This window comes from Patagioenas fasciata, chromosome 5 (assembly GCF_037038585.1).
Source record: "Patagioenas fasciata isolate bPatFas1 chromosome 5, bPatFas1.hap1, whole genome shotgun sequence".
Taxonomy (NCBI): Eukaryota; Metazoa; Chordata; class Aves; order Columbiformes; family Columbidae; genus Patagioenas; species Patagioenas fasciata.
Genome location: NC_092524.1, coordinates 59,573,773 through 59,600,473, shown reverse-complemented (window position 1 = coordinate 59,600,473; position 26,701 = coordinate 59,573,773). Strand labels below are relative to the sequence as shown.

Below are 26,701 nucleotides of genomic sequence, written 5' to 3'. Positions count from 1 at the left end.
TACCCATTCAAGCCCATGTTAGACAAGACCACAGGAATAAAGATTGGTTACTGGACCCATATTTTACTTGTGTTACAAAACCTGCCAGTAAATAAGCTAGCAGCAGTTATTACATGTGCTTAATTATGATAAATTTTGCTGCTTGCTAGAACTTACGATATTAATTCCACCCTCCTCCAGTGTTTACTACCTGACACCCATTCCATAAAATATCACAAGGATTAGCTGATTAATGTACCCACACTAATTTTGAATGAAGAGTTCCTTTCAGAGTTGTGTTCATGGATAACCTCAGTGCATCACCACTCTTTTACAATACTTTCACACACCAACTATTTCCTATCCTGTACTTTAGGCATCCTGCCCTTCCCCTCAGCATTTACTACTTTTTATCTACAGTCAACTAAATAAATGGAGAACCCGCTGCTAAAGTCTCTTGTTTGCTGTTCTAAACATGCTGTTTCACCAGTTGAGTGATTGTACTAGCTGCTGGTCTTTTTTTTTTTCCCCCCTTTCTTTTTTCTAATAAAATCCAGTTTCTGTCCCGAGTCTCACACGTACAAATCTTCTTCTGTCTAATCTCAACTTCTGCCACTCTCCAGCTACTGCCTCATGAATTTAACATATTTAGGTTTTTAAATCCCCTTTGTCACTCCTACAATTCACATCTGTCATCATCCCATGCTGCTCTCATAGCTGGAACCAGATCACATTCCCCAGTTGCCAAAGGACCTTGCAAGCCCTTAAATTTCATTCTCTCTCTTAGTTTCCATCACTTATCCTTCCAGATCAACTAAACTGTTAAAAATTACAAACTACGGAATTATGGAAATTTCTATTATCCAGAAAAAGACTGGCACTCTTTCCTCTACAGCCACCCTATCTGCAACCTGCTGCATGTTTTTTAAGTTTACACGTCATTTAAAAAGAGGGTAAAAAAATTTGGGAGTTTGATAGGGTTTTTTCCATCCCACAGAAAACACTGGGAGGAATGATTTCTTGTCGCATACTAAGTTAAATTTTAAAAACCCACTGTCAGGTTACAATCAAAAAAATGTATTAATAAACTATAATTTCTTGCCATCATACACAAATGACTTTCATCTTGAGTAGTCTACAGACTAACAAAACACTTGCACAGCTTGTGTGAAAACGTAACTGAAAGCTCACATCATCACTTTACTAAAAATACTGCTAATTAAGCAATTTTACCTGCATGAAACAAATATATACAAGTATACAGGACTGGAGAATTGCTATGTGGCCTGTATCCTCAAAAACTCCGCACAAACACCACAATTCTCTGCTTAATAGCCTAAAGTCTTCAACATCCCCCTAATCACAGTTGTGTATCACATGTAGTCTCTTTATTAACAGTTTTAGGATTATATGTTCTCTGTTTTTCTTACTTCATTAATGAAAGGCAAACAGTGGATATAATCTGTTTTCTCAGATTTGGGAATTGGACGCACACATTCACTGTGTCAGCCACAGTTACTCTGAAGTACATTAAAAGCTGTAGAGGGCAAATCAGCTTCTGCTAAGCAGCTGTTCCGCAGCAGAGATAAAGTAGAAAAAAATACCTTCTATTCCACATCAAAAACAACCACCAGACAAAGGAGTCCCTCCATCTCAACTCGTGAAGTTCACAACAAGCTTTTAAATATTACATTCAAGGCCATGTTTTGAAAAACAAACTTTTTTAAAATTTTCCACTGGTCTCAGAAACAGGAATAAGGCTCAACACTGCCTAACAGAGGCAACTAAAGCCAGAGTTAATCCCACAGCTAAACAGATAGGCAGCAGTTAAAGGTTCAGTGCCAGGGTATGCCACAGACGGACCGCAGGAGGCTAAAGCCATCACTGTATTTCTCTGTGCCCGTGCCCTGCCTGTAGAAGAGTAACAACAACTTTGGGGTTTCTTTTGTTTTTATTCTTCGGCATAAAAACTTAAATTTAAGCTCTTCAGAATATGGACAAACTCGTATATGTGACCACAGGTAAACACAACAGTCTCTTTTCTCAGCTAGATCCTGCCAACTAAAAAGAAAAGCGGTTTTATTTTCTAATACTTCTCACATTTCTAGCTCAAGGAGCAGGCGACCAGGCTGCAACATCTCCAGAGCTTTTCACAGGTGCCAGGCAGAGGGGAGAACACAAACTCCCACCCACCCCTGTGAGCTCTGCTTTTGTGTACCCAATCTGTGGGCACAGGACCGGCCAGCACGCAGGCTGCAGTTACCCAATTAACACGCCTTGTTGCTCCACACAGCTCTTGAGATGTTGCATTTTTGCCTCGAAAGAGTTTCTTTTGAAAGAAAACTAGAATAACAACCAACCAACCCACCCTCGGTGGCAAGGCCAGAAAGGACAGAAGGTGCACCTGGGGTCACCGCACACACAGGTGCATCCAGGGGGGCGGCAGAAACCTGCCCTTCTGATGCTCTCGGGACACCCAGTTTCTCTAGGAAACCTTCCTTAAATGTACTTCTACATCCTGGCAGATCTTTCATGCCATTCCTTCTGTTTTCCAGCACTTGAGGGGCTGCAGCTCCTGGCGGGGGAGGCAGCACACAGCCGCGGGCCACGGACGAACAGCTGCCAACGCCGCCTCGCCTGCCCGCCGGCTTTACCTCAGCTTATGCGGGATTTACTGCCCAGAGCCGGGCCGGGGCGGGAGGGGGGCGGCGAAGCCCCTCCGGTCGCTCTGCGAGCGCGGAACGGCCGCCTCGCCCCCTCCGAGGCCACAGCGCTCCCTCCCACTAAGCGAACCTCCGGGACACGGGCGGCACAGCCGGCCCGCTCCCTCCGCCGCGCCGGGCTCGCCCGCTCCGGCCGGCCGCAACAGGCGGCAGCGGCAGGCCCGGCTTGCGGCGACCAGGGAGGGGGAGCGAGAGCCGGGGCAGACCCTCAGGCGGCTCGCACCCGGCTCCGCGGAGACGCGGCTCCACTCACCTCCTCGGGAGCGCGGGGCAGCCGGAGCCGCCGGCGGGAGGTTGAGGGAGAGAGCGCCGCGTCGCTCAGGCCCCGAGGCAGCTGCGGCGGCCCCGGCTGCCTGCGCCGCTCGGCGGGGCCGGGCCTGGGCGGGGCCGGACGTGAGCGCACTTCCGCGGGGCGCCATGGCCGGTGAGCGAGCGAGGGAGGGAGCGAGCGAGCGAGCGAGGGAGGGAGCGAGCGGGGGCGGTGCGGGGTGCGCTGTTCGCTCCGCCGGTCAGGCCCTGGGGCCGGCTGCTCCCCTGGTGGGAGCGAGGCGCAGGGGGGGCTGGGCCGGGGACAGCAGCTAGAGGCCTTGGCGCCTCCTAAATAAATACAGTGCTACTGTCTGTTGTGCCCGGCCGTGCCGCCGGCGTGTTTCTCTCAGTCGTGTGCGTCGGTGGGGAAGGTGCCCCCGGGAGGAGCGAGTGACCCCGTGTCTCGCCATGCGTGTGAATAAAAAGAGCGGCTGGTGCTGTTCCATGGCCCGGAGCCGGGCAGGAGCTGTGCGGGCGCGGCCGGCGTTGCGGGCCTGGGCGGGAGCGGCCGCTCGCAGCCGCCCCGAGGAGCTGGCGTGTGAGCAGAGCCATGTGTGGTGGGTTCCCGTTACTGTGTGCTCCTCTAATGGCACATCGTGAAATTACGGTCGGTGGCAAAGCACCCGCTGCCTTGAGGAGAGGCCAGGTTCCTCGCAAATGCCTCAAGACGTCAGTTCGTGGTGTGAGCACCACACGCGTGCAGTAGCTGTGGCCGTGATTCCTTATCATCATGTGCTGCGTTAGCATTTGACTATCATACATTGGCTGAGAGAGTGCTGTAATAGATTGGCCAGTACTGGAAACAGAGTGTCCAGAAGAGGCTATGAAGTTGGTGAAGGGTTTGCAGGGGAAGCCATAATGAGGAGCAGCTAAAGTCACTTGGTTTGTTCAGCCTGGAGGAGACTGAGGTGAGACCTCATGTCGGCTACAGCTTCCTCAGAAGGGGAGGAGGAGGTGGGCAGGTGCCAAACTCTTCTCTTTAGTGACCAATGACAGAACCCAAGGGAATGGCAGGAAAATGTGCCAGGGGAGATTTAGGTTGGACATGAGGAAAAGGTTCTTCACCCAGAGGGTGCTGGAGCACCAGAACAGGCTCCCCAGGGAGGTGTCACAGCCCCAAGCCTGACAGTGTGCAAGAAGAGACTGGACAACGTCCTCAGACACATGGTGTGAACTGTGGGGTTGTCATATGCAGGGACAGGAGTTGAACTCGATGATCCTTGTGGGTCCCTTCCAACTCAGGACACTCTGTGATTCTATGAAAGCCACTGCTGTCCTGGTTACAATATCACATCTCAGAACATGCTTGCATTTTTTTTTAATAACACGATTTTCTTGTAAATTGTAACAAGGCTGATAGTCGTGAAATCCTATTCCTCATCTAAAGACAGTTATTGTAAATTCCATTTTACTTTGATCAATATTCAGCAATAAAGCAAGGTATTAATTCATGCAGACAGCTGCTGGACAGCGCACTGATTTGTTTCTGTATGCTTTAAATGGCTTGAATGTCTTTATTTTCTCATACAGCAAAAAGTCCTGCTGATGGTACTCCAAAAAGACCTGTTTTATCTGTCAGTGCAAGAAAAATTAAAGATAACGCAGCAGACTGGCATAATTTAATGATGAAATGGGAGAGACTGAATGATAATGGCTTTACTACGGCAAATAAAATAGTCAACATGAAGATCAGTGAGCAGTAAGTATGCTAATAACACATATGAGTAAAGACAGCATAAAGATTGCCTTTATTGAGAAATTAATCTGTTTTCCTCACTAGGAAGTTCTTTTTGGAGGTGAGGGAGAGAACAAGTCGGAGTGGATAAGCTAGCTCTTAGATCAAACTCAGCAGTTGTGCTTTGTGGTTGCATAAACATTTTACATTCACATAATAGATGTCTCAAAGCTTAAAATAATCTCATAAAGTAGAGATATTTGCAATAAACGGATGTCTATTATACATAGTCAAGCATAACAGATATTTAAAATTCTTCTGTAATGTAAAAAGTTAGAATCTAATCCTATAGTTCTCAGCCCATGTGACTTCACTCACTCTCTTGCATATTTACACTGAGGCCAGTATTACTAAATTTCACCCAAATCAAAAGCTCAGCAGACTTTAACAAAGAATCAGTGATGTATATAGACAAAAAAGTTAGAACAGTGATTATTTATAAAGCAAAACAAAACAAACCCCACCACACTTGGGTAGAGCTGGTATCTTCATGCTGTAAAGAAAATCCTATCATTATCAGGGTTTTGAAAAGAAACTTCTCCAGAGTCCTGACAGCTGAACAGGGTTTGTCTGACAGGGTTCTGACAGGTACAACTCAGGAATATTTTGCTCTAATAGTGTCAGATGTTGGCTTCACTTTCTGTCAGCCCCTGTCTAAGTTTACATCGTCTGTGGGAAACTCAGCAAGACAGGATAGGTGTCTGCACATTGGCTGCTCTGGATTCACAGTTAAATGTCTTAGCTTAAATTGTGCATGAAGGTGAGCTTGTGCTGAGCCACCAGATTGTCAGCTGGAGGCTGGGCACACCTTGCCATGGAATCATAGAATCATTTTGATTGGAAGAGACCCTCAAAATCATTGAGTCCAACTGTTAACATAACACTGTCACTAAACCCTGTCCCTAAGAAGCTCATCTGCCTGTCTTTTAAACACCTCCAGGGATGGTGACTCCACCACTTCCCTGGGCAGCCTGTTCCAGTGCCTGATAACCCTTTCTGTGAAAGGAAATGACCATTTTGAGAGAATAACTTATAACACAGGGGCGAGCTAAAATGGGGAGAGGTGTTATCTTAATAGCTGCAACTGTTTTTTTCAAGCACATACTCTAAGGTAGAGTAATTCTTTGTTCCTCTGAAGATTATGGTACCAGCCCCAATTGCTCACGCAACTGGCTATGTCTCTTACTGGTTTTAGGTAGGAATTCTTATGAACAGCTTGTGAGAGATTTTAAAGGATCAGACCATATGGATTTTAAACCTGCTCAGCTCAAGTAAACCTATATACAGTTGTTTATCCTGCCTTACATTTCTGTTTTAGATTTCAAGGCAATAAACTGGAGATAGCATGTGATAACAGTGCCACAGAATCTGAAAAGCCAACTCCAGAATACAATGAGCAACTGGACAATTGCTGTGCAGAGTTACTTGAGACCTTAAAGCATATGGTAATGTTAATTTTTTCAGTCTTAGTCAATATGAATCAGTTCCAAGTGTGTCCAAGTATGACATAAGGAAATGTCCTCAAGTGTTTGTTGTAAACAGAAAATTGGGATTTTTATTCGTTGTTCTTTGGCTTCCAGTGTCCACCATTAGTTTGCTTGACTAGTAAATTTGGAAGTTAGGTTTACATCTGCCTTCCTATAATTCTACTCCTGCCATTATAAAATGATCTTCTGAAAATTAAAACTAGTCATAGCAAAATGCATTCTAAAACTGCACCTGTTTTCTGTTTTCTCACCCTGAATATTTTATTTAGAAAAAAAACAAAACAAAACAAAAACAAACAAACAACCAAAAACCAAACAATAAAGCATGAAGTAGTGCTTTACCTACCATCATATCTTTGCAGTTATCTTTGATCAGACATAATGGAGTTATATTTTTAGTCTGCCTACCTGTGTTTTCTGTGTATAATGCCTTCTCTGGGAAGTGGAGTATGATAATTATCTGTAACCCACCTTTTCTTCTGGATACATTGCTAGGAATTAATGTCACCTGTCAGTCTGACAGGAAACTTTTTTTTTGCCTGATACTGCAATTTAAAATTCATATTAAAAATAAGTTTTACAGCCATCTGCCAAAGTGGAGGCCCATTAAAATGATGATAGATCTATTTTTTTATATAGACAGGGTTCCAGTCCAGTATTTAGAATAAACAGGAAAGCAGCTGGATTTTCCTCAAATGTTGTTCTGTGGGAAAAAGTAACAGTAATTTTTTTTTCCTTGAGGTAGTTTTGTATTCACACTACCAAGTGTGTTGATGGAATTTTGTTTTACTCCTGCATAACAGGAGTCCAAGCAGCCAGTGTTAGATTGGATACTAAACATAGCTTCTACAGATGTATTCTATGTTTTATTCCTTATGAGTCTGTACCACCTTACAAGTTTATAGAAATATCTGTAGTTCAGCTTCTTGAATTAAAGATACTGCCTGCAAACTCCATTGTGTTTTAAATGTTAGTCTCCATCAGTAACACACAAAGTCAGGTCAACATGAAGGAAGTGGATGGAATGACCTGTTTTTCAAAGCAAACTGCTAAATCAGCCCAGTCACAGCCTGAGCTGCTTTTATCACCTGCCGCTGATATTTTGAAATGAAATTTAAGTCACCTTGACATGGTAATGTAAGAAAGCGTGTATTTACAGGGCTTGCGCCACCTTGTTTGTAGACAGCCTGATGTTTTTCTCCACTACTAAATTGCTATAATGAAAATACAGAGAGAGGTGAAAAACTGAGAGCGCACTTTAATATGTTTCTACATGGGGGAAAGAAAAGAATCATGCAAAATCAGAGTCAGTAAGTCATATCTGCAGTGTTCAGAATTGTAGGGTATCTCATATTAAATCCGTATATAAATTCCAGCTTTAATTCCTGCCTGGAGTTAAAAAAGTGAGTAATGCTAAGCTGAAATAGTCTCGAGAAATAGTATGTTTTAAGAAAATGTTCAAGATTATAGTAGCCTGGTGTCCTGTGATGTTCGTTAACATTACATGTTTATCACTTCCAGACAAAAATACAAATGAAAATGGAAAAGCTTACTTCAACTACTAAAGGAGTCTGTGACTTGGAAGCATTCCACCGTGGAGCTGGGAACTGCACAACGCCCTTCTTTCATACATGGCCCACACCGTACTTCTGTAAGTAAAATATTGATTATCTTAGCTAATTGCGCTGTGTGGTTGATAGCATCTAATTTAGGACTGAAAAATAAACCCTTTTATCTGGATGTGTTAGAGAGGGAGAGTGTGTATCTGTCTCCTTTATGATTAACTAATCAATAAACATCTGAAAGTACCACTTGGCTTTAGGTTGCTGCTGGTGACTGCTTGTATGAATTGCCAAGCGTTGTCTGACATGCAAAAATTACAGCATAAAACTGAGCTTGTCAGCAGCTTACAGTGTCCATGCTGCAACAGCCACGGCCTTTGTAGAGACGTATTTGCAACTGATGGTGTTAAGCCATAGGCTTAACAGGCTTGCCTTGTTACTTGGGACTGAAATGAAATCCTTGAATGCAAAGAACATGGTATACCTCAGTTAGTTCTCTGACAGCAGAAGAAAAATACAATTATCTCAATGTCAGTCAAGTAAAGAAATGTTCAGTTATTGTCTACTGCGAGTATCAATCCCTTTAGCATTCACTTGATGGCAAAAGGTGCAGCCTCCCAGCTCATTGTGCCACAGTTTTGAAACTGAATTCAAGAGAAGCCTGATTGCGTGCAAATCAACTGCCGTCTTTGTGAAGCAAAAGTCATGCCATGCTGAAGCACTGCTTCTTACTTCGCTACCACAAAGTTAGGAGGAATCTTTTGTATTAGTTTCTGCAAGCTTAAAAGGGTAAGAATGATGAAGAAAACTTCTGTCAAAACACTCGTTGTGACTGAATCATTTAACGATCTCAACTCCATGAAAGACTGAATCCTCCTGAAGGTAGGGATGGGCTAGGTTAGAAACACAAGATCAGTCTCTCTTTAAAAATAATCTATGTGGCTATTTTTTTATAAAGTCAAATAAGTAAAGATTATTACATAAATGTATTTTAACCCCCCTACCAGTATTACTAACAAAACTAGTAACAATATTATGTTTTACATTATACCCTTCAGTTTTTGCCTGTTGTTTTGTTTTACTGTTATTTTTCACTGTTTCATAGATCATAGAATGTACCTACAGTGTCCTGAGTTGGAAGGGACCCACAAGGGTCATCGAGTCCAACTCCTGTCCCTGCATATGGCAACCCCACAATTCACACCATGTGTCTGAGGGCATTGACCAGTCTCTTCTTGAACACTGTCAGGCTTGAGGCTGTGACACCTCCCTGGGGAGCCTGTTCCAGTGCTCCAGCACCCTCTGGGTGAAGAACCTTTTCCTCATGTCCAGCCTAAACCTCCCCTGGCACATCTTCCTGCCATTCCCTTGAGTTCTGTCATTGGTCACTAAAGAGGAGAGTTTGGCGCCTGCCCCTCCTTCTCCACTTGTGAGGAAGCTGAAGAACATTATGAGGTCTCCTGTTAGTCTTCTCCAGGGTGTTGGTGTCACTTCCTGGAGATAATGCATTGCTAAAGTGCTTGGCAACATGTGAGAACATCCTTTAGATGAGGCAAAATCAACAGTGACTCTGAAATGTGGAACTTGTATTTCAAGATAGCATTGCCAAATTTGAAAATAAAATTTCATTTTGTTTTGAAAGAATTTCTATAATTGCTCATTTTACAGTGAGTTCTGAGAATCAATACCACTGCTTATTCTAGAATTCATGTCAAAATCGCAAGCATATAAAATATATCTAAAATCTGATGAAATTGTTTAACGTTTTATATTCTAGTGTACAAACATTAATGCTGTAAAACCCAAGATGTCTAGATATGGGTAACAGCTTATGTAAACATAGGATTTTTTTTAAATGATCAATATATTACAAGTATAATTTAACTTTTGGAGAATTGCTGAAATGTTCTGGTCAATGTGCTTGACTTTTTAATTCATTTCAGACGAGGTTTCTCTGAAGCTTTCTGAAATGTACAAGAAGGAGCTACAACTCAAGCAAACAATCGTACAACAAATAGCTCATTCTGCTGACCAGGATCTGCTGATGGTCTATTTATCATCATGGTTGTACCAGCCTTACATTGAGAACAGCAGCCAACTACTGCTTGAAGCCATGCTGCTGGAAACAGGACACAGACAGTGCTAGAATTTCAGATGTTACATGGCTGGCTTCTCGTGATGCTTACATGAAACTGAAATGGCAGATTGCAAGGCTTACCAAGTAAGTTGAATTTTTGGAAAGTTTATTAAAAATATTTGTCTCTGTTTGTATTTATTTTGTCTCAGCTGATACGCCTTTTTCTTCATGGGACTATCTGGTTTTGGTTGCTTTATTCATTTTAAGTGCAATAGAGAGGCTACAGATATGAGGCCAAGTTCCCTATAATCAGAGAGATGTAAGCATTGCTTGGTGGTCTGAGGGGATCCAATGCACATAGACACCTGCAGCAAATAATTCAACTATATTCCAAGTCCTGACATTCTAAAATACCTACATTATCCCTTTCACTGTAAAAGTTCTTCTTCATCTTTCATGGGGTTTTTTTTGTGTGACTTAACAGAGCTAGTGCTTTTGTACTTGCTTTGTCAATGGGGAAAAAGAAAGGAAAGCACAAAACAAAGCATCCCAAAGGATCCACATGGTTTGGTATGCAGTTCTGAAACGGTGTCACAGGCACTAGTGTAAATTCTGGTTTGGTTTTGGGTATAATGTGGTTAGGTACGTGACCCTTGAAGAGGGGTCCAAGCCTCAACCAGCACACTGGGCAGGTTTAGTACAACTCACCATTCCACAGGCATTACAGGAAAAGGTCTTGTCTCTTTTAATATATTGTAATATTTTTTTTTTTTAGAAAAGTTTCATGAAAGCATCTGTTGAATAAAAACAAGACCTACTTCAGTCATGGCCTTACCCCATATTGTTTGCTTGCTGTCATAGGGCTCAGCGAGTTTTTCCCTGGGTTGCTGTTTCTGAGGTGAGGTGGTTTGGGTTTAAAGGCGTGCCCCCTCTATTTTTGGTTAGCAGCTCACATGACAAGAATCTGTGGCTCAAATTCTTGGCTTTCTTGGAAAAGAGGGTATGGAGTGGGTTGAAGAGAAACAGTTCATGCAAAAGCTGAAGTGGAATTCAATATCCTTACTTGCTTTCACTCCTGAAGTCGTAATAATCGCTGTAGCATACCGTTATGTCAGACCTGGGTAGCATGGAGAAGCTGCTACACTTACCCAGCCTTTAATAATTGCTAGTTGCTATTGCAAATTAGCACTTTTCAGAAAAGTGTATTACAATGTGGAAACTACACAGCTGTGTCATCAAATTTTTAGTTAAATGCCTACACCGTAGTGAATTTAGGCCTTCTGCTTACTTCATTATGATTAATCTAAATTCCTCCCACTGACTGATTGCCCATATGACCTGCTCCTATATAAACTGTTGATTTAGATCTCCTATTTCACACAATTATGCAGTGTTTCTGAGTGCCATTGACTTATTGTGCCCTGACTGATGTTTACCCTTGATTCTCCTTGTAAAAACTATTTGAACTAAAAGACAGTAACACAAAATGCACGCTGCTATGAAATGGCTGTGGTTTGAAACTAGGAAAATCTAGTTAGAGTAGTGAGAGATTTTGGAACACATTGCTGATAGTAAAAGTGGGGTCACTTAACTAGTTCTAAGTTGAAACACCATGAGCTTGGTAAAGGAAAAACATGGGTTTCCTGCAGTAACAGAACAGGAGAATTGGAAGAGTTTTCTCAGCATGTTACTCTGTTCAACAGGTTTTTTTCTGACACCTTAATAGTGTTCTATTCTTACCCCAAATTTCTAGTGTCTGAAAGGAAAGCCTGCTGTAGCTCATGGAGAATACGATCCATTATGAGTAGCTTTGTGGAGTTTTATTATTTTCCTTTGCAAGCATTCCACCTAGTTTAACAGCCACCTTCATTTATCTGAGTAGGGCCAGACCCTTGTCACTATGGAAACACCTTCATACTTGAAAAATATTTTCCAAGGAGAAAAGGTTTGTTCACTTATAGAATTGTTCTTTTAAGATGAGAGTGGGTGTATTGTATTTCCCAGCATGTGCAAATCAATAGGGAAGGCAGAATTGAGGCATATTTTCATTGTCTGCCCAGGTGGAAACTGTGGTTTGTTCTCATTTCTTAAGAGGAAATATGCTTTTCAGGAAGGAGTCTTCATATTCACGGACCCCCTTGCTCGTTGACTGCTACCAGACACAGCAAGATCACTGCAAAATCATTGCAGAGGTGTTTTGTCATTATAGCTTTAAGTAGTTCATTGTTACTCTTGAAGCCCTCAGATGTAGTTATTAGACAGTCAGTACAAAAGAATGTAATAAAGAATTGCTCACTGCAATCATAGACTTTGAAAGGCCAGCAGAACCTTGCTTTATGTGGTAGCTTTATTTACAAGGTAGGCCTGTATCCTCTGACAGTTACCACCTCCTGAAAAATAAAAAAGGAGAAAAAAAAACCGCAAAACAATAACTATACCATAAACCCAACAACCAAACAGGAGCTCACTAACATATGACATCTTTCACATCCACACATAAATTCAGTGGTTTGGCTAAGCAAGTTAATATTCTATTTTAGGCAACCAAGAAAAAACAGCCAAACAAAAAAACCCCCAAATGACAACAAAAAACTTGCAAACCCAACCGTATTAAAGGGACATAGTAGAGTGGATTTTTTCCATTTCTAAATTGTCCTCTCTTGTTCAGATTCAGTTTTACTGTTACGTTTTTCCTCAGTAACAAGACCATGAAAAATCAACATTCAGTGCTCATACTTGTTCTCCTGCATATTACAGGGGCTTTTAGCCGATTTCTCGTTTTCTCAGTAGCCTCATGTATTTAGCAATGAGGCAACACAGACATTTAAAAGGTATGTCACCAGTTTTCAGTAATGTCTATGACATCACAAGAACAAAATAAAGGTACTTGTCATTTAAGGCTGTTTTTTTTGACCTGCTAAGCTTCTTGGAAGGACAGTGCCTTGGACAAGAAGCTGCTAGGAGGTCTCCACAAAAATATTCTCATCCAAGCAACATACTGAAAGTATGACAAAAATACAAAAAGCAGTAGATAAAGCAGATAAGTAATTTGGTAAGATTTCTATCTGCATGGGGCAACAGGGATTATAGTCAAGGATGTCTTTTTTTTATGATTAAATAGTACAGGTCATTGTGGAGTTACTAGGAAGATCAAAGCTCAGAACTGATAAAGGATGCACCATCTGAAAGAAAAAAAAGTATAATAGAAGTATAACAAAAATAGACCATCAGAGACTGAAGTAAAAAAAGGATTTGGTATCACTAAAGAAAATCAGATCACTACTTACACATCTTCCAATTTCTGTCCAAGTTAACAGCAATTTTTAGAGGTGCAGCTGAACATTAAACAAGCACGCTGAAATACATTTCCAACAGCTCAGTACAAATCAGGTCCTGTTTGAGGCTATTTTTGTCTCTAAACTCAGCGGATGCTTACTTAAGTAAGGATCAGCTAAGCTGTCACATTGGGGGTTATATTTAAAACTGCTCATTTTTCCTTGCAGATTTACACACTGAGTCTAGATGCTAATGAATATTCAATCTGGCTTTAAGAAAGTGGAAAAACAAAGTGTTTTGTTGTCTCAGTGGCACAGAAAACACACATTTTCAATATAGTCTTTATTTTACCCATATACAGCTTGCCAGTACACAGCACATCACTGCTGAACAGCAGTACAACTTACTGCATTTTTAGATGGCTAAAGAGAAAAGGAATTATGTAACAAAAGGGAATAGTGCAACAGTTTTAGGGTTGACAGATTTCCACTTTCCACCCACCCCCAACATATAAAGCAAATAGAACAATGTTAATTCTATAATTTTTGGTTGCAACGCTGCTAGATATATATAAACATAAGTTATAAAAAGTACAGGGCATAAAAACAGTTTACAAATAAGTTAAGTTTCCATTATTTCAGTATTCACATTAGAAAAATATACATTTTATAGAGTCAGTCTTTTCCAGAAGAAAGCATATACAGTTTTCTAATTTATGGCTCCAATTCACTTTGCGAGAGCAAAATATCTTCACTTTGGCCATCTGCTTCCATTGCCAATAGTGCTTCCACAGTTTCCAAAGGTATCCCCTCAGGTGTGCGAATGTGCATCGTAGTACCATTGGAATCTGTTACAATTACAATACCTTCTGCCTGAGACAAAACAGCAGTATCTGGATGAGACAGGATAAGCCCATCTGAAGTCTGAATAAAAATCTGTTCGTGTCCCTGAGACAAAAAATCATGGCTCTCATCAGTAATCTCAAAGGCTACAGTTTCATCTACAGTAACAGTATTCTCCAGCTCATGTTCACATGTCCCACATGAAAATTCAGTCATGTTTTTGAAAGAGTTTTCATGGTTCACAGGAGCAGACAGGGAGGCTTCCTGGGCAGGGCTCTGGTGCGACTCAATCTGGGCGCTGTGTGGGAAGGTTATTGGCACGACGTTTGTTGAAAAAACTTTTTCAAGTTCCTGCATCTCATCAGCCACATCAGCATTATGAGGTTGTTCAGAACGTCCTTTAATTGCAAAACTCTGGTTTTCTTCTTGCAATTTCTGATATGTTTGCTTGTGACCATCTCCTTTGCTCGTTGGTACGTTAGCGCTCAGACTGCCCATTGCCTTCTCCAACACAGAGCTGCAGAGTTCAGGAGCTGACAGCCCACTTGCTGTGTTCCCACTCACAAAGTGCGCTTGAACTAATTCAGGTGAGCTGTCCGCTTCAGCAGGCAATACAACTTCAGAATGTAGTGGAGGTGCCTCACCTGCCATATCTGGTCCTTGTATGTTCACAGGCTGGGAATACTCAATCCTCATTTTCACAGTCTGGGAGAAGGTACCTGAATTTTCAGCATTGATTCTAACTCCTGAATCGGCAAGTGAGTTATGTTCTTCCACTGTCAGCAATGTATTTCCAGTTGTGCAGCAAGTTATATGCCTATCTTCTGAAAGCAGGATTTCTCCATTTAATGGATTAAAACCTGAAAATGTGAAAGAAATATCATTTTGTTGGGCATTCTGATATTGCACATCTAAAAATTATCTTACAGCAATAATTTTAGAGGAAAAGCTAGACTGCTTCCCTGCTTGCTTTCCCCAAATTAGCAAATCTGAAGCAGCTTATAACAGTTTCACAGCACTTCCCCTGAGAAGGCCAGTATAAAAATGCTTAAGGAATTTTTGGATAGCAAAATATTGAATATTTCCATACCACAGGAGCTTACATTAGAAGCATTTTTTTGATAATCCTGAAAACAACCTGGGCTGAAAGTCAATTCCTTCCATTTGGCGTACAGCCAGTAACATTAAAAGATAAAGAATATATGAGGCACAAAGTTGTCAGCTGCTCATCCCCATTACCATTTGTAAATCAACAGAAGCATTTAAACTTGATACAATTTCTGTTGATAATCAAGTGCATCCTGGACTCAGACATGTCATCTAGTTACTACATTTCTAATTAGCTGTGCTAACAGTCCCAGGAGCACTTTCATCCTGTGAGAGAAAAAGTAAGAAACACTAGGAATGTAGTGTGCTTTACTGGTTATTTGATCTGGCCTGAGAGCCAGGTCACAAGCCCAGGAGGTAGCTGAACAATAACTACTACGCTGTAATAGCATGAGGTATCAGTTTTTATTATTGAAGATCAAAAGGAACAAGTAGGTTTTTCTTGTTGTGAAAGATACCACAAAGGCAGCCTAACCCTGCAGAAAGGACCATTTTAAAATTTTTGTACTGTAGACTAGCGAAAGCCTTACTAGCAGGTGGATGTGAAACAATATTTTAAAAACTCATAGCGCAGAAGAAAATCATAATACAACATGGATTAAGCATGGTCATGCAGAAAGCCTTTCAGAGAAAGATAAACCAACTCAGGGGGGAAAACAAAACCACCACTGTTGACACAAAGACGTGCAAAGGGCAAAAGCAAAGCGGCTTACAAGCAACACCAAAAGAGGTATTTGCAAAGCAAGAGATGGTACAGATACACACACCTTACTAGAGATGGGTAAGGGCTGGAATCTTTCACAACAGTGATCACAACACCTCTGAATTACTGCAACACTTTTGCGTAACAGACCAGTGGAGTTTAGAGATGACACGTGGGGACCCATCTCACTTTCTAATCCACTGTTCCCCTGCCAGTCTGACGGGCAGGGGGAATAAAGACAAGGGATAAAAAGAAAGGCAACCACCCAAAGGCTGTGGTGCAAAACAGTGCCTCAATTCCAATCCTTAGGTCCGGCATCTCCTCTGGGATACGGGGCAGCCTGTGCCAGCTCGTCCCCTCCCCCAGGACACACAAAGCTCTGATGATTCTGCTGTTGTGACCTGCTGGGGCAAAGAGGAAGGACACGCTGCTTCCCTTGCCTCTGCTCTCCCACAGCTGACACTAAGGTCATGCACCACCTCCGCTCTAAGGGCCAAGAAGCAGTCAGGAAGCACACAGTACAGGATAGCACTATGCTCCTAGTACTGCCGAAGTATAAATAACTGGATTATCATGCATTTAGAGTTGAGCTACTGCCATGGCTGCATCATCCATAACTTTTTTTCCCCCCCAAATGAGGTCTTTTCAATTAAACAACTGCTTTTAAAGGACCTGGGAAGCAAGTTACAAAGTGGAACCTTAAGACAAAAATCAGAGTAGCTTGAAGAACAAAGAGATTTGTTCAGCTCCTCCACAAACAGAACATGATTGGAAAAATTTGAAGAGGTTACCATCTTTTTCAAACAGTGTACATAAATTCCCACTCTTTTCTTTCACTTCATCTTGGCTGGCATAAGCATTATTCACATTCTCCATTACGTCTTCTAACTTGGTCCTTTTGGCTGATGGCAACAGTTCCTCCCCTGAGCTCTGTCGATACAAGAGATAATTAACTGGCTGCCACTGTAACAGCTGACAATACTGGAAAAGATCACAAACTAACTGTGGGCACTTCATGGCAGTGAACTGATGCTTGAAAACAGGATTTTACACTAAAGGTCTTTGTAAAAGGATTTGAACACAGACCTCACACTTTGTCGAAATGCCACTTTTGGTATTTGATTGAAACAATCTGCCCTTGCTTCAACACCAAAGCTGCTTCTTGAGCCTTTCTGAGTAGTTGTACAGCATGAAACCTACTATAAGCTCACTCTCCAACTTCAGTAAAGGGCTGTGAACAGCCTGCCCAGCATTGATTGGTCAATGAAGAAACACTGATCAGCTCTTTAAATTTAACCACAGGCAGAAAATGGAAAAGCACTAGTCTTATTTATCTACCACCAGAAACAACTCTGGATCAAATAAGATGTAGAACAGTTAAGGGGACAGAGATGTGACTTCTAAGAAGAGGAAACACCATTCCCTGCTACAGCTGTAAACAGACTAAATCGGGTCAACTGGCTTGTTAGAAAGAAATAAGTTATTTTCATGCACCTCTGCCAACCACCAGTTAGCAGAGCAACCACTTCTCCAGCATCTGAGCCTGCTCTAAGTTAATCCCATTTACTCTAACACAAGTTAGTAGAATCTGAGGATCCTTCTCACTGTGTGGCCCCCATTTACTAGGACCTCAACAAAACTCTTTCATCCTTGTATCATGAGATTACCTGTAAGCCTTTGAGATTCCATCCTGAACAGTACCAAGTGTCTTCCCAAAGTACATCTTAGCATGCTAGTTCACATGCTCTGCTATGATACCACAGTAGAGAGCACTTTTTTAAAGTATTTCCAAACACCATGATAGCCTTACTTTAATACAAGTCAGATAATACTAGTTAGGTTTTGTAAGGAATAATTAGCTGGCTTAACAAGTTTTAATTTGTCTTAGTTTGATTTTTAATTTTCACAAAGGTTTTCCATACCTCAGCTAACCGTTTTTGTCCCAGTATCTCCACAGGCACTTGCTCACTAACCACTTTAATTATACATTGTGAACAAGAGTCTACGCCTCCCGTCTTTTGTTCTCCAGTGAGTATTTCTGTAATTCCTAGTGATTCAGCAACCTTTAAAAACAGTTATAGGAAAAAAAAGTCAAAGTTAGCCTTTCCAGTCTGAATACATACATGCTGAAATACTGATTCGTTTCCTTAAAACTGAACTAGAACTACATGGGGTCTAGTCTAATAACAATCGTCATAGCTCAATAAAGTATTTAGATTCCGATGTTTTCTAGTAGCTTCCATATTAATAGAACACGACCTTCATTTGAAGGTGAATATTAACAGGCAAACTCAAAAAAATTAAGAGTACAATGGTTATATATAGAACCCACAGACAGTTACTAAGAGCAGAATTTAATAAAGAACACAGTTGAGGCTCTCCATTATTTAAAAAAAAATTTCAGTCTTCCTGTTTAAGAGCATCTCTTAGTAGTTATGGATTCCTCCTGCCCCCATTCCATTCCTGTGCTTCATCCTTATATAGGTGTGATACTATACAGCTTCTCCAGTTTGCTGATTTGGGGTTTTGGTTTGGTGGTGGTTGGTTGGGTTTTTTGGTTTTTAAGAGCACACTTTTGTATTAAGAAGGCACATTAACACTGAAGAAAACCAAGAAAGAGATCCCATTTTAGGACTGCCAGTATCAACAGCATCTCTTTACTTGCTGCACCTTCATTTCACCAAAAGGAAATGTTAATTACAAAATGTCCAGATGAGCACACTGTAATTCTAGTAAGTTTTTTAGTATGTACACTGAACATCACAATTTACTCTGAAAAATAAGTGTTAACCACTGCTAACAGCCCATACAGGACTTCATTTGTTAAACCAGGGTTATTATAAGAAGCAAAATCTGATCTCTACCATCCCTACTCTGAGTTTTGTTCCCTTCTTACAGCAGTTAAGTTCAGTGCTTGGGTACCTTCATAAGCACATTGTTTGGAAATTTAGGTGGAGGTAACGTACAGAATAGTGTTTTCTCTACTGAGAGAAGGGAAAACCACAAGTGTTAAGTACATGTACAAATGTTATACTTTTGTTCTAAGCAAGGGGAACATAAATTGATAAGGATCCATAAGGACAAACAGATCCACATTAAAAACAAACACCAACAACCAGAAAACCAAGCCTACGTTGTCTTTCTAGATGCAGCTGCATACGCAAAAAAATTGAAGAGTCACTGAAATAAGTTTGCAGTTTTTTTAATGTATTCACTGCCTTTCATGTTGGTTAGTATGACTCCATAGATGTATTCAGTTTGTCCTCATTTTGCAATGAAACCACCTATCTCTTTAAATCAAGGCCACTCATTTTAAATATAACCCACTCCATCCTAATCCAACATCAAGATGTATTTTTATTAGCAGTGAATGCTAAATACACCTTGCAGATACATGCAGCTTCATACTACCCTAAATATGCAAGACAGATACCAGTGCTGCTAGAATTTTATTTTAAATATATTTCTAGTTGTATCTACTGCCACAAACTAGAATTGTAGTTTTATTGTTGACTTTTCAGTTAGTTATTAGCCTTTTTACAATAATGTCTATTTTGCTCATCAAAAAACATTTTCTTTAAATAACGTTACCAGGATGACAAAGCTTGTCAAATAAAAATGCAAAGCATCCAAAATAAATATAACACAGAAAAAAAAAAATCACCATTCCAAATAGAGTGCTTTATTACCTTAGCATCTTTTATTTCAACAGGCTGCTGGCAACTCAGCAAATCAGAATTACTGAGGTGATCATAAGCCATTTTCTTTACCATATTATGCAAGTCTTCAAATTCCCTATACACATCTGGGAAGTAAGCTTTGGCTGGATACCCTTTTTCAACCTAGAAATAAGAGGGGAAAAAAGGGTTTGTTTCCCCCTCCCTATATTTAAAAAAAAAATGAAATTTGTCAGTTTGTTTTGTTCAACATTTTAAAACGGAAATATTGAAGTCAAAAGATATGGAATATGCAAAAATGCCACTGACCCAGGCAGCAAAAGGCCAGGCTTTCAATCAAGAGACCTACCAGAGTTTTGCCTGTGTTAAGATTGGAGTGATGCATAGAACACGTACATTTTGCACAACTCTAACTTAGGAAATTCACATACATCTCTAAAGGAATCTTTTTATGTACGCTAGTGGAAGTCTCCCTAAAATAATTTAACTTTTTTACATAAAAACTTACCTTCATCAACAGGAATTCATATACTGTAACAAGCTTTGCGAGACGTGGGAGAGCCAGCTCCATTAAGTCTTCATTATCACATTGTTGTATCAGCTGTCGAAAGCCAGAAAGAGTTTATTAGAGCAAAGTGGTCTACAGAGGTTATGCATCCCATATTCAGACCATAAAATATCACTATGTTTTTTGAAAAATGCACTGTATGTTGAAGTAGCTTTGAGAATAGATGCAAATTAACCCCAAATGAGGAGATAAATTAGAAAACCTCAGAACAGTTACTGCCCTTACACAGAAAAAACTCAGTCCCACAAATGTTGCCAATTCATACAAAGAGCAGCAACATCAGCAGCCATAAAGGATCTTCCACAACACATAGGAAACAAACAGAATATTGTGTTAGTTGCATGGATTTTTATCCCAATTCTATCCTCCTCCAAGAGCTTGCAGGTTTGTTTTTTTTGTTTTGGTTGTGTTGGGGTTTTTTTTTTCCTTTTTGATGTCGCCCAGCCTCAGTTAGGTTTATTTCTTATTACAGTGTTGGAGGAGATACACAACAGCAGTTGGTAACTTCACTTCACCAGAGGGACAGCAAGAGGATATCTACATGTCAAAAGACCCTTTCCAGACTGAGTTCCCACATTCTCTTTGGCCAGTGTTCTGCTAGAAGTATTTTTTCCTTAAAAGACAACTTAAAAGCTTTCTTCTTAGATGTCTTAGGCTTTCATCTTGTCAGTACACAAGGATGTAATTAAAAAAAAAATCATTAAAAAATAATAATAAAAAAAAAATCAATCTTTCTGAAAATGATTCCTTGAAAATAAATGATTAAAAAAAAAGGCAGAGGGAAGATACTTGTGAAGTAATTGCAGAAGAGAACCATACCTCTTTTAACCTAGCTTTTCTTCTGAATACATTGTGCTCTGCTGACACACTACTAAGTGACTTTGAAGGGGACTGACCAGGTCTGCTAAGCCTTCCAGAACACTTGGATCTTCCACCCATCCTTGGTCGACCACGTCTCTTTGGTCGTCTGGGTCTTCCAGGTCCTTTTGGTGTTTTGGGTCCCCGGTGTCCTGAACTGGTCTCATTTTGTTGTTCTGCCAACATATGTCTGCTTTCTGCAGACTTACAAATCTTAATTAAAAGAAAAAGTATTTATTCACCATTTTAAACAGTGTTTTGAAGAAGACAATTTTATGATTAAGTTCTTCATCTATGTAAACAATAAATAGCATATTAAACAAATACAAAGCCTGATACAAGCATAGCTGAGAAGAAAATTCTGGAATAAATCCACCACATTAGTAAGATCTCTACTTCTGCAACACATATATGCCATGATTTGCAAAGTCAGAATTTTTGATCCACAAAATGTCATACAAAATAAAAAGCTTTATGTCAGTTAAATATATGTAATATTTTTGAAATAAAATATGTCCTCTTCAAATAAAGAAGTTGTAGAAATAATGACCCGTAAAACACACCCAAAGAAAAAACTGGGTTTCATTGTAACTGTCAAAGCACAGAGACTTTATATGGAAGAGAAAAATTCTGAACAGCCATGAACACTGACAAGCCTGGTAACTAAAAATGAAAATATAATATACTGCCCAGTTTCCACATTTCAAACTCCTTAGTCTTCCCTAAGAACACAGCTGAGAAGTACAATTTCTATTGTTACCACTGTGATTTCAGTGCAATTTTTTTTTACTGATCAAAGCAGTGATTTCTTACTGAACACGTCTTCCCTTCCAAGATAGAATTTCTAATAATGTCCCAGTATTTTGTAAGAGAGGCATTTACAATAGTCCTGAGCTATATAAGGCTTTTTTTCATAACCAGTACATTTCCACCCCAATCTAAATATTCAGTAGTTCCCCACTATTCTAATGGTTAGGAGAGCTCTAAAAAGGGCAAATTTATGTCAGTTCTATCCGGAGATTAAATTACTAAATTAGTTCCAAATACGACAACAGACTACGTTGAGCATGGGGATCTTGACTGCCCTCCTGTCTGTATCAATGTACCAGTTTTAATAATCCTGATATTCTTCCTAGAAAGTATTCACCTGGCCAAAACCAGGAACAAATCAATGACTTAAAGTGCAAATTTGTAGAATTCTTATTTGCTAGTTAAAAGTAGCAGGTGCAATAGCAATCTAGCAGTCAGTAGTGGTATTACATGAGACTGACTGGAATTTTTCTAAATTCCCATCATCCTGAGTAAAATAAGTGCTGCACAGGGAAGTAACACTACACAATAATAAAGAGAGCAGACTTCAGCATTCTGCAATTCTGTTTCCATAGGTGACAGAAGAGTGTAGAAATGGGGGAGGTTTGTTTGCTGCATTGGCATCGTAAGCCGTAAATTTTCAAATTTCTGAGAACAACTTCACATTTATAAATAACACTAATAAATGTGACATTGCTGCATCTAAACGAGTATTTTTTTCCTAGACAGCAGTTTTATCAGCTCTTGATGCAAGATGTTAGAGCCATTTCAACATTAAAAGAGGAACTTTACTTTGAAGTGAAGAGCTAAAAACATAACAGAAAAAAAAGTACAGCTACAGTAGCTTCCAACCCAGAGACTCAAGTTTCACCAACGTGTTTGGTTTGCAGGCGTAGCTAAGCCACACTTTCAAAAACCTGCTCTAGGAAAAGCTCTGTTGGATTCCAAACAAGCATCATCACAGAAAAATCTCTATTTCCGTAACAGAAATTGACAGAGCAGATGATGTCTTGCTGTCTAACATGCTAAAGGCTGGAACTGAACCACACAGTAGTCTTATCCAAATGCAGAGAAGAAAGCCATTTACACAGACAAGGGGTTTTCAAGCCAAAAACTGTATGTCAGAAAACAAGTAGGAAATGAACACTCAGCAAACTTTTTGTTTTATGTGCCCGTGCAAGAACACTATTCCTGCAACGCCTCAAGAGACAATAACGTGATTTTTAAAGCACTTAAATGGGAAATTTGTTTAATTTAGTATACTGGTGGATGTATCTGAGCAGTACAAAACTTCTACATTTTACTAATGACACGTTCTACTGAACTGACATGCATTTAAATCCCTACCTTTAGTCTTGTCAAAAAGACTTATTCTGTTACTCTGCTGTCAACAAGAATTCAGATGAATGAGTACAGTATATAGCTACAAAAGTGCCATTTTACTTTCTACAGAACTGGCAGCTTTTCCAAATAACACACTTTACCTGTTCTCCAGCCTTCGAATCAACAGTTTCTTCCAGATCAGTAGCTAGTGCATTTTCATTATTTAAAGTGACAGCAGTTGAATCCAAATGTGCTGGACTCATCATTCCCTCTCTTATTCCACAGGCATTGTCCACAAATATACTTCCATTAGGCTTATTTAAAGGTATTTTTTGAGGTGAAGACTCCAGCTGTCCATGGCCTGGGTTAAGTTTATAATGTCTTGCTAATCCTCCTTTTCCTATATAGGATTTTTCACAAGTCTGACATTTAAACATTTTGGGTTTAAGATTATAATTTGAAGAACTGAATAATGCATCCTTTCCCTTCACCTTTCCTTCTTCATCATCTTCTATACTCAGCTCAGAATAGTCATCAGAATCGGACTGATGACCATCAGCCAAATCCTCCATTTTAATGAATTTATAATCTTTAGCTTTGTATTTTGGGGGTCGGGAAATCCGTCCAGAACGAGTTTTCACTTTCAAGGATTTTTTTAACTTGTCATCCTTTTGGTTTTTTTCAAGGCATGGTATCAGAGTATTTGCTGAACTGGCTCCAACCATGGTGATATTTGGAGACCTCGTAGCCGATACTGTGGCACGCATAGCTTTCTGTCCATTTATCATCTTAGATGTGGGAATCTTGTTCACAGACAGTGATCCCTGAGATGGTAAAGGTCTCTGCATAAGCAACTGAACTGGAGACTCAGAACTCTGCAGGAATAGCTGCTGCTGCTCAGTTCCTGTAACAGGCTGTATCCTAATTATCTGGGGATTAATAATGCCAAGTCCTGATATGTTAGAATTTCTACCAACTGACTGACTCAGCATTATAGTTTTGGACTGGATTGGTGCCAATGAAGGCATTGGCCTTTCGGTTTCCTTCATCTGTCCTGGCTGAACTTGGACACAAATGGCTTCCAGCTGCTTTTGTGGAAGAAAAGGAAGAGTTAAGATTACACAAATACAGTATTTATAAAGACAACACTTATCAAGATCATACACACATGCCCTTAAAGCAAAGCACAGAGAAACCAATGCCCATCATTAGTTTTCCATTTTAAAGCATCAAAGCACAGATTTAACACCAAAGCACAGATTCCCTTCCTTCAAGCTCTGGGCTTTCCTGCACATCCCCTGATGTGAGTGCTGTTCAACTAAAGCATGTAAAGTTTTTTCTCGTGTCATGTCAGAGCTCTGCTTCCTGCAAGCAGAGCTGTTCTGCAATAGCAGAGTCAATGCCATCACATGGGCGCAGTCATAACCTTCAGCAACTCAAACACAGGAGAACTACAGCCTGCTAAATGATACGGGCCAAATACCAGATCCAGGACTCACCACTGTAAGTGCTCAGTTGAAAAAAACTTTGTGATCATGATTAAGGGGAGCTATGCATTACTGTTCATCTCCCTCCTCACCCAAATTTCTGCCTCAGCTTGAACTGACTACTTGATAACACCTGCACCCCAAAACGTGGGCAGAAACCCCAGGTACTGTCACCTTCTGTAAGAGGGGAACGCAGTGTCTACCTGTGCATCGCCACTTAACCACTATGAAACAGCTTTTCTAACCCGTTTTAGCTGCACGTGTAGTCGGGCCAAAATACTGACCACAGCAGCTGGTTATCTAGGCAGATTTTTCTAAACCACGTTGGAAGTTGTGTCTTCCAGCTGCGAGGCTCGAGTCTACACCCAAGGGCAGGTGTGGCCAGGAGGAAGGAGAAAAAACCTAGCGCCCCCCGAGACGCACCCTGGGCGGTGGATTTCATCACCGAGCGGGCGCCGCAGCGTCCACAGCGTCCCCCGCGCCCAGCCCCCGCCCCGGTTACCTTCTGCGGGAGGAGCCGGGCGGCCGCCAAGGACTTGCCCTGCTGCAGGGCGACCTGCTGGGCCACGCTCTGCAGCTGCTGGGCGGCGTTGTGCATGATGCTGGCCAGCGGCGGGGCGGCCCCGCAGGCCTGCGGCGGCAGCGGGCCGGCGTCCCGGGGCGGCGGGCACCCCCCGCGGCGGCAGGGCGGCGGCCCCGGGCAGGGCTCCGCCGGGGCGGCTATCGGTGGCTTCTGCTGCTCCTGGGCCTTGCTCACTTGCTCGATGACCCGCTGGAGCTCCGCGGGGGCCAGCGGCGTGGCGGCGTGCCGAGGTGGCGGGGGCGGCGGCTCCGCCGTGCCCGGCCCCAGGCTCCCGGCGGCGGCCAGCAGCTGCTCCAGCAGCCGCCGCTGCTCCTCGGCGCTCAGCCCCGCGCCCTCCACCAGGCTCCCGTCCGCCTGCAGGTAGAGGACGGTGCCGGCCGCCGCCGCGCCGCCTTCCAGGGCGGCCAAGCCCTGCGCCAACTCCTCCGTCACCGCCAGCAGCTCCGGGACCTCCGCGGGGGGCGGCGGGCACACGGGCTCTACCGCGCCCCCGCCCTCCTCCCCCGCCGGCCGGGCAGCCCTGCCCGCCGCCACACCGAGGGCAGCCCCGCAGGCGGCGGCCGCCCCCCCGGGGGGCTCGTCTTCAGCGAGAGGAGGGGTCGGCGGCGCCTCCGTGCCCCCCTCCTCAGGAGCCGCCATCTTGGCAGGCGTCAGCGGGCGGGAGCCGCATCAGCCCCCCCGGGGAGGTCTTGGAGGCGCGGGGCGAAGCGAGGGGCACCGGCGGTACGCGGGCCAATGGCGCCCCTGGGGCGGGGCCGCCCAGCACCGACGGCGGCCTGGCGGGGGCAAAAACCTTCGGAGGTGCGTGGGCGCGAGTGGGACCCACGAGGGGTATAAGCCGGCTGCAGGGAATTAACGCAGGTTCGCGTTCCCTCTCGTAAGGCGAAGCATGTACTCGTCACTCACTCTTACTTGGCGGGGTTCCACGCGCCCGTGGGCAGTAAGCCCAACAAGGAGGCGGCAAACGAGCCTGTGCCACGCGCGAAGTGAAGCCCTCACGCAAAAAAACCGCGCCTGCAGGGGTGACCCGAGGACGCCGCGGGCGGGCTGGCGTGGCAGCCGCCCTCGCAGATAGGGGAACCCGCGCCCTGCCGGAGCCGTCCCGGGCTCCACCAGCCGCGGGAGCACTGACGGTGCTCCAGCGCGCCAGGTGAGCTCCGCGCTGAGCGCCCCGCGGCCCCATCCTTGCGCTAGGTAACACTGCGTGTGCCAGCAGAAGCGGGGCGGTGGGAAGGGGGCCGCTGGAACGAAGAGGAGAGAGGAAAAAGTAGTAGTTCTGGCCCGTACGGGGATCGAACCCGCGACCTTGGCGTTATTAGCACCACGCTCTAACCAACTGAGCTAACCGGCCAGCCGATGGTACGGTCTCCCTCCGTAGGGTAATAACGTCACTAAGTAAAACTGTCGCTATTCTACCAGAGGCGAAGGGACAAAAAAAGCGACAGCCAGAGCAAGTGACCTCCTCAGCTCCCGGGAGCGCCGGAGCCGGACCCACACAGGGGGAAACACACGCTTAACTGATCAGCTCAACCAGAAAGCACTCAGCCTCGCATACAGAGATGCAGCGCCCGGGAGGCAGCAACAACCACAGGCCA

The 26,701-nt window shown here is 42.6% G+C and overlaps 3 protein-coding genes and 1 non-coding gene across 9 annotated transcripts in view; 1 reads left to right on the top strand and 3 right to left on the bottom strand.

Moving 5' to 3' along the window:
- Positions 1-3,076, bottom strand: part of TECPR2 (tectonin beta-propeller repeat containing 2) — a 42,662-nt gene extending 39,586 nt beyond the window's left edge. The window contains exon 1 of one of the 2 annotated variants that reach the window (XM_065838046.2): positions 2,956-3,076. The gene's annotated coding sequence lies outside the window, so the exon portion shown is untranslated. Of the gene's footprint in view, positions 1-2,347; positions 2,614-2,955 lie in introns of those variants that run through there. The other variant, XM_071809656.1, reaches the window with a different exon arrangement.
- Positions 2,594-20,718, top strand: CINP (cyclin dependent kinase 2 interacting protein). Of its 3 annotated transcripts, none has more exons than XR_011739447.1 (6): positions 2,773-3,126; positions 4,542-4,710; positions 6,065-6,191; positions 7,755-7,884; positions 9,739-10,016; positions 20,518-20,718. XR_011739447.1 is itself a non-coding variant. In XM_065838044.2 (5 exons), the coding sequence occupies exons 1-5, from the start codon at positions 3,120-3,122 to the stop codon at positions 9,939-9,941; spliced, it is 636 nt and encodes a 211-aa protein (XP_065694116.1). In that variant the 5' UTR covers positions 2,594-3,119; the 3' UTR covers positions 9,942-10,070. The 3 variants fall into 3 exon arrangements, 1 of the variants encoding a protein (XP_065694116.1); XR_011739448.1 differs by lacking the exon at positions 20,518-20,718 and adding an exon at positions 10,648-19,460; XM_065838044.2 differs by lacking the exon at positions 20,518-20,718 and having other exon boundaries at positions 2,594-3,126; positions 9,739-10,070.
- ZNF839 (zinc finger protein 839) lies at positions 13,476-26,433 on the bottom strand. Of its 3 annotated transcripts, none has more exons than XM_065838041.2 (8): positions 25,026-26,430; positions 23,198-24,121; positions 20,865-21,116; positions 19,986-20,078; positions 19,490-19,642; positions 17,723-17,863; positions 16,592-16,730; positions 13,476-14,850 (listed from the first exon to the last, which is right to left on the bottom strand). In XM_065838041.2, the coding sequence occupies exons 1-8, from the start codon at positions 25,743-25,745 to the stop codon at positions 13,862-13,864; spliced, it is 3,411 nt and encodes a 1,136-aa protein (XP_065694113.1). In that variant the 5' UTR covers positions 25,746-26,430; the 3' UTR covers positions 13,476-13,861. The 3 variants fall into 3 exon arrangements, with proteins under 3 accessions (XP_065694113.1, XP_065694112.1, XP_065694114.1); XM_065838040.2 differs by having other exon boundaries at positions 23,198-24,124; positions 25,026-26,429; XM_065838042.2 differs by lacking the exon at positions 19,490-19,642 and having other exon boundaries at positions 23,198-24,124; positions 25,026-26,433.
- Positions 26,384-26,457, bottom strand: TRNAI-AAU (transfer RNA isoleucine (anticodon AAU)). The gene has a single exon. It is a non-coding gene; the product is annotated as a tRNA-Ile (tRNA).
- Between the last annotated feature and the right edge of the window lie 244 nt (positions 26,458-26,701).